The sequence below is a fragment of the Stegostoma tigrinum genome, unplaced genomic scaffold (genome assembly GCF_030684315.1).
Source record: "Stegostoma tigrinum isolate sSteTig4 unplaced genomic scaffold, sSteTig4.hap1 scaffold_339, whole genome shotgun sequence".
NCBI classification, from domain to species: Eukaryota; Metazoa; Chordata; class Chondrichthyes; order Orectolobiformes; family Stegostomatidae; genus Stegostoma; species Stegostoma tigrinum.
In genome coordinates, this window is record NW_026728267.1 from 139,624 (window position 1) to 147,108 (window position 7,485).

At 56.1% G+C, this 7,485-nt stretch overlaps 1 protein-coding gene across 1 annotated transcript; it reads right to left on the bottom strand.

Annotated features, from left to right (window-relative positions):
* Positions 1–770: 770 nt before the first annotated feature.
* LOC132208265 (galactose-3-O-sulfotransferase 3-like) lies at positions 771–5,897 on the bottom strand (the record flags this gene model as incomplete). The annotated part of the gene is given in 5 exon segments (XM_059643930.1): positions 771–2,707; positions 2,710–2,878; positions 2,881–3,188; positions 3,263–3,429; positions 5,765–5,897. Coding segments are annotated over 5 exon segments (1,217 nt in total), but the record flags the coding sequence as incomplete, so codon positions are not given.
* Positions 5,898–7,485: the final 1,588 nt, after the last annotated feature.

Below are 7,485 nucleotides of genomic sequence, written 5' to 3' on the forward strand. Positions count from 1 at the left end.
TGATTTGAGCCGGCCATTCGACTGTGGAAGGAATCGTCAAGAAGCACTTTGGTTCTTCCCGGTGGCGCCCAGTCCCCTGTGGGAGGTGGCTCCGAGCTCGGCAGTTTGGAGGGTGCATGGATGGGGAGGGAGGTGAATCCAATGGGCTCCCCCCCCCCCCGCCCCAAAGGGAGAGGGATGGGCAAATGGAACAGGATGTGGCATCCCTCTGTCGGCAGCGAGGTGTAGCATGTGGTCGGGGAGGGGGGGCAACTCAACCAATGGAGGCGTCACCATCGCCCTGTCTCCGTTACAACTCGCGCTTGGAGGTGGGGATGCAAGAAGAGGGTTTGGGAATGCCGGGGGTGGGGGTACCTGGCAGGAGGGGATGCTGCTGGGTGACACAGCTGCTGGTGGCACGGCCGGGCACAATGTTTAAAGTGGGTCCGTGATCCTAGTTTCCAAGGGTCACCCATCATCCATCAGCACTGGCTCTCGGGAGAGGCAGGGAACTGCCCCCTTCCCAGAATAAAACCATCCAGCTGCATCCACACCCTCCAACCCCCGGCACCACCCACCCAGCCCTGATTCATCTCTCAGAGCATTAATTGCGTGTTTGTAATTTCACATGAATTCACCCGCCATTCCACTGCTACCTGGTTAATTCCCTGGACTGACACTCAGGATCAATGGTGCTCCATTAACTCATTACCAACTGAACATGATAATAAAATGTGAGGCTGGATGAACACAGCAGGCCAAGCAGCATCTTGGAAAGCTTTTGTGCTCCTGAGATGCTGCTGGGCCTGCTGTGTTCATCCAGCCTCACATTTTATTATCTTGGAATCTCCAGCATCTGCAGTTCCCATTATCTCTCACCAACTGAACATCTGTCTGCTCTCTAACACCATTCACTATCCAGCTACTAACGTGGGCTAACTATTGATCAGTGAATGAATAAATTAGTATTTCGATTCTCAATTATCAGTCAACTCAATTATTGCCCAGCAATAATGAAATGTGTTAACATTCACTCCTTAACTGTTGATTGATGACAGAACTAATTATTACTCCAATTAATTGTTAATTGATAACCAAATTAATTAATACTTAGAATTATTAACTGTGAATCAGTAATTGGATTTATTAATATTCAGTTATTAATTATTGATCTATACTGGAATTAATTAATATTCTGTTATTAATTGACAATCAATAATGGAATTAATTATAATTCAGTTATTATTGATCGATACTGGAATTAATTAACATCCAGTAATTAATTGTTGATCAATAACGGAATTAATTAATATTCATTTATTCATTATTGATCAATGCTGGAATTAGTTAACATCCAGTTAATCACTGTCGATCAATAATGAATTAATTAATATTCAGTAATTTATTATTGATCGATACTAGAATTAATTAGCATCCAGTTATTAATTGTTGATTGATAATGAATAACTGAATATTAATTAATTACATTATTGCTCAATACTGGGATGAATTAATATTCAGTTATTAATTGTTGATCAATAATGGAAATAATTAATATTCATGTATGTAATTATTATTTGATACTGAAATGAATTAACATCCGGTTATTAATAGTCAGTCAATAATGGAATTGAGCAATATTCAGTTATTAATTCTTGATCAGTAACAGAGTTAATTATTACTCCATCATGAATTCTCGATCAATAATGGAAATAATTAAATCTCAATGATTAAGTGTTGATGAATAACAGAATTAAATAATACTCAATTATTAATTGCCAATTAACTATTAGTTGGTGGATTATTGGTCAACTTTTTACAGTTGGTTAATCAATAAATTAACAACTGGTTACTTAATTAAATTATAATTGATCAATCAGTAACACTTAAGCCATCTTCCAAACCCACCACCCACTTCCATCCAGAAGGACAAGGGGCAGCAGGTTCATGGGAACACCACCCCCTGCACATTCCCCTCCGAGCCCCTCACCATCCCGACTTGGGAATATATCCACGTTCCTTCAGTGTCGCTGGGTCAGAATTCCTGGAATTCCCTCCCTAAGGGGCATTGTGGGCCACCCCACAGCACATGGACTGCAGCGGTTCAAGAAGGCAGCTCACCCCCCCACCTTCCCAAGGGGGCAATTAGGGACGGGGCGATAAATACTGGGGCCCAGTCAGTGAGAGGCACATCCCATGGAGGAACAAGAAAAATAAGGGGTGCGTTAATTTGATAATGGAGAAGTGAGTTCTCAGTTGGGTTGGTCCCATAAGGGGAAGCCTGGGGCCTAGCTCAGGCCTGGGGACCAGTCCTCACTCCTGTGCCTGATGGCAGCCCTCCTGAGGAGACGGTGGGAGTACGAGACTTCGGGGGTGATGAGCCGCAGACAGGAGGTGGCTAGGGCAGGGGGCAGGGAGAGGTTGCGGGGCAGCTCATAACCCAGGATACTGACGCTGCGACTGGGCTGCCAAGGCCGCAGTTCCTTGTCGCGGATCTGCGAGGCCTGGCGGGCAGGAGGCGAGGCTCCGGACCCAGCCTCGGGCCCAAAGCAGTCACGGGTCAGCCTGCGGTTAGCCTGGCGCAGGAGGCCTAATTCCTGGCTCAGGCACTGGGGGCCCAGCGCCCTCAGTTTGGCCCACAGGCTGGCATTGAAGTGCCTGTAGAGCTGGGTGTCCAGCCAGTTCCAGCGACGAGCCTGGTCTGCCTGCTCCCGGCCAAGCCTGGACCGGAGGCCTCACTCCTGGCGTTCAGCCTCACGTAGGTCACGTCCTCCAGGTCCCAGCACAGTAGGCGGCGCAGCAGAACCAGCGACTCGTCAAAGTGCTCGGCCACCATGACCAGGGAGAAGACGGACTCCAGGCCCAGGATGAAGGCCTTCAGGTAGGCCTCGTCGCTGGGGTCGCGGTGGGGTCGCCACCCAGGTCAAAGATCAGGGAGTTGCGGGCATACATGGCGTAGCGCTCGTCGGGTAGGTAGTAGGCCTCAGGCCTGCGGAGGAAGGCGGCGATGGAGCGGTGCGGGACGTTCCGGAAGGAGGCCGAGTGCTGGCCGTAGTAGGAGAAGAGCGACTCAAACATGGCGGCGGGCTCGCGAACGATGGTGACGAAGGTGGCGCCAGCTGGGCCAGGCTTTGGAGCTCGGATAGGCCGGGCCGGAGGTGGGACGCCACGATTCCCGGTGCCCGGGTCAGAGGTGGACGTAGCGGCGGCTAAACCGTTGTGGATAACAGAACTGGTGGTCCCGGTCCCCGCACGGACCCCCGGGCAGAGCCACGGTCCACACCATGGCGTTCAGCGAAGCGGAACAGGATGTTCTGAACCGTGCTGCCCGCCGTCTTGTGGGTCTTCAGGAAAACCACCGCCGTCCGCTTCCGACCGGATGCACGGCCCGAGGGGCACGGGCCCGGGGGGCACGGGTCCGGGGGCACGGGTCCTGACGGGGGGGGAGAACTGTGGGGTGGGGGAGGAGGGAGAGGGGAGAGATGGGGGTGAGGGTAGGGATGAGGAGGGGAGGGGAACAGAGGGAAGGGAGGGGAGGCAAGGGGAGAGATGGGCAGGGAGGCGGAGGGTACGGGTGAGCGACGGGAGAGATGGGCCGGAGGGTGGAGGGGAGGGGTGAACGAGGGGAGAGATGGGAGGGGAGGGGGAACAGGTGGGGAAAACGATGGGAGAGAGGTGGGGAGAGGGAGAAGGCAGAGGGAGGAAATGGAAGGGAGATATGGGCAGACAGCGAGAGAAGGAGCAGGGCAGGGATGGGATGAGGAAGGGGAGCAGTGAAGGAGAGCGACAGGAATCAGAGAGGGGGAGTGAAAGAGAAATGGGGAGAGAATCGTGGATGGTGAAGGGTAGGGAATAAAAGAGGAAAGACAGGGTGAATGGAAACTGCTCAGTGCAGACACCAAACAGTGTTCCTGCTGAGAACCAATGAAGGACAGGCACTGCCTGCAGAGAAAGATCCCACACATTCCTGACAATTACCACAGGGAGGGGGGGACAACAAATCAACGACACGAGACAAACTGAGAGCGAGGGATGCAGGAAAGCAGAACCAGATCCGGAAACATTCACGTTCGGATATCTGCAACCCAGCATTCCCTGGAAAACAGCACCATCCAAAGGCAGAATTTACCAGCTACACATTCACCACACGGAACAGACTGGGAGTGAGCTCGGTAACTCCGAGTGTGGGATACGGGGGGGGCGGGGGGGGGGGAGTGAGCTCGGTAACTCCGAGTGTGGGATACAGGGGGTGGGGGGGGGAGTGAGCTCGGTAACTCCGAGTGTGGGATACGGGGGGGGGGGGGAGGGGTGAGCTCGGTAACTCCGAGTGTGGGATACGGGGGGGGGGGAGTGAGCTCGGTAACTCAGAGTGTGGGATACGGGGGGGGAGGGGGGTGATCGGTAACTCCGAGTGTGGGATACGGGGGGGGGGGGGAGTGAGCTCGGTAACTCCGAGTGTGGGATACGGGGGGGGGGGGGAGTGAGCTCGGTAAACTCCGAGTGTGGGATACTGGGGGGGGGGGGGGGAGGGGGGTGCACTCGGTAACTCCGAGTGTGGGATACGGGGGGGGGGAGGGGTGAGCTCAGTAACTCCGAGTGTGGGATACGGGGGGGGGGGGGTGCGCTCGGTAACTCCGAGTGTGGGATACGGGGGGGGGGGGGGGGGAGGGGTGAGCTCAGTAAACTCCGAGTGTGGGATACTGGGGGGGGGGGGGTGCGCTCGGTAACTCCGAGTGTGGGATACGGGGGGGGGGGGTGGGGTGCACTCGGTAACTCCGAGTGTGGATACGGGGGTGGGAGGGTTTGAGCTCGGTAACTCCGAGTGTGGGATACGGGGGGGGGGAGGGGGGAGTGAGCTCGGAAACTCCGAGTGTGGGATACGAGGGGGGAGGGGGGTGTGCTCGGTAACTCCGAGTGTGGGATACGGGGGGAGGGGGGTGCACTCGGTAACTCCGAGTGTGGGATACGGGGGGGGGAGGGGGGTGCGCTCGGTAACTCCGAGTGTGGGGATACGGGGGGGGGGGTGGGGTGCACTCGGTAACTCCGAGTGTGGGATACGGGGGGGGGGGAGGGGGGTGCGCTCGGTAACTCCGAGTGTGGGATACGGGGGGGGGTGGGGTGCACTCGGTAACTCCGAGTGTGGGATACGGGTGCGGGGAGGGGGAGCTCGGTAACTCCGAGTGTGGGATACGGGGGGGAGGGGGGAGTGAGCTCGGAAACTCCGAGTGTGGGATATGGGGGGGGGAGGGGGGTGTGCTCGGTAACTCCGAGTGTGGGATACGGGGGGGAGGGGGGTGCACTCGGTAACTCCGAGTGTGGGATACGGGGGGGGAGGGGAGTGAGCTCAGTAACTCCGAGTGTGGGATACGGGGGGGGGAGGGGGAGGGGTGCACTCGGTAACTCCGAGGTGTGGGATACGGGGGGGGGGAATGAGCTCGGTAACTCCGAGTGTGGGATACGGGGGGGGGGGTGCACTCGGTAACTCCGAGTGTGGGATACGGGGGGGGGGGTAGTGAGCTCGGTAACTCCGAGTGTGGGATACGGGGGGGGGGGGTGGGGTGCACTCGGTAACTCCGAGTGTGGGGATACGGGGGGGGGGGGGAGTGAGCTCGGTAACTCCGAGTGTGGGATACGGGGGGGGGGACACTCGGTAACTCCGAGTGTGGGATACGGGGTGGGGTGGGGGGGGGTGAGCTCGGTAAGTCCGAGTGTGGATACGGGGTGGGGGGGGGGGGAGGGGTGCGACAGGGATAATTTAAAAAGAGAGCCGGCGTTCCGTACTTGCCCGTGCTGCAGTTTTCTCCTGCGATGGCTCACCCAGTTGAAGTGCGCGGTGTGGAGCAGGAGGATGCTGACCCAGTAACTGTGGTCAATCCTACAAAGAATTTTCGGGTTGACATTCTCCAGCGGCTGGCAAACTGCGAATGACAGCAGGAAAACAGTGTTGGTGGTGTCGGGGGGGGGGGGGGGTGTTGTAAGTGTGTGGACTCCCTCCCACTTACCGTGCACACCCCCCCCCCCCCCGCGACCCTCACCGCCCCAGGATGGGGGTCCAACTCACTACCCAACTGCAAATTCAACGGCCCAATCGTGACCCCTCTCAGTCACTTGGAGGCAGATCCCAGGTTCACAGCCAATGAGGGACTGCGTTTCTGCCGAGGGCCCCCTATTGGAAAGCGGGAAACCCAGCCAGGACAGGTTATGGCACAGCAAGATCCCACACACTGCAATGTCCAAATCACCCAGATTGCTTGATTTCAGTGATGTTGGTTGGGGGATCTCTCATTGCCTCAGGACCCTTGGGAGATTTCCCCCTCCTGCTCCTCCTCCAATAGCGGTGGTGCAGTCTTTGACCCCCACCCCTGGAGTGGGCCAATGGGGCCTCAGTAAAATCAAAATGCTGGCGTTCCCTCCCTCAACCTCTGAGGTTTTCTCGCTCTTACTCCATCCTCCTTTCAGATATTCCTCAAAAACAACAATCCCTCATCGATCTTTGGCTGGGGTTATGTACAGTCTGACTGGTAACATTCATACAACCACTACAGCGTGGGAGCAAAGCCCTTCAGCCCATCAAGCCCACACCCACCCTCCAAAGAGCATCCCACCCAGATTCCTACAGCTAACCCACCCACCCTGCACACTACAGGCCAATTTAGCACGGCCAATCCACCCTAACCCGCACATCCCTGGGCACTATGGGACAATTTAGCACAGCCAACCCACCCTAACCTGCACATCCCTGGCACTATGGGACAATTTAGCACGGCCAACCCACCCTAACCCACACATCCCTGGGCACTATGGGACAATTTAGCACGGCCAATCCACCTAACCCGCACATCCCTGGGCACTATGGGACAATTTAAGCACGGCCAACCCACCCTAACCCGCACATCCCTGGGCACTACGGGACAATTTAGCACGGCCAATCCACCCTAACCCGCACATCCCTGGGCACTATGGGACAATTTAGCACAGCCAATCCACCCTAACCCGCACATCCCTGGACACTATGGGACAATTTAGCACGGCCAATCCACCCTAACCCGCACATCCCTGGACACTATGGGACAATTTAGCACGGCCAAACCCACCCTAACCCGCACATCCCTGGGCACTATGGACAATTTAGCACGGCCAACCCACCCTAACCCACACATCCCTGGGCACTATGGGACAATTTAGCACGGCCAACCCACCCTAACCCACACATCCCTGGGCACTATGGGACAATTTAGCACGGCCAACCCACCCTAACCCGCACATCCCTGGGCACTACGGGACAATTTAGCACGGCCAACCCACCCTAACCTGCACATCCCTGGGCACTACGGGGACAATTTAGCACGGCCAATCCACCCTAACCCGCACATCCCTGGCACTACGGGACAATTTAGCACGGCCAACCCACCCTAACCTGCACATCCCTGGGCACTACGGGACAATTTAGCACGGCCAATCACCCTAACCTGCACATCCCTGGGCACTATGGGACAATTTAGCACG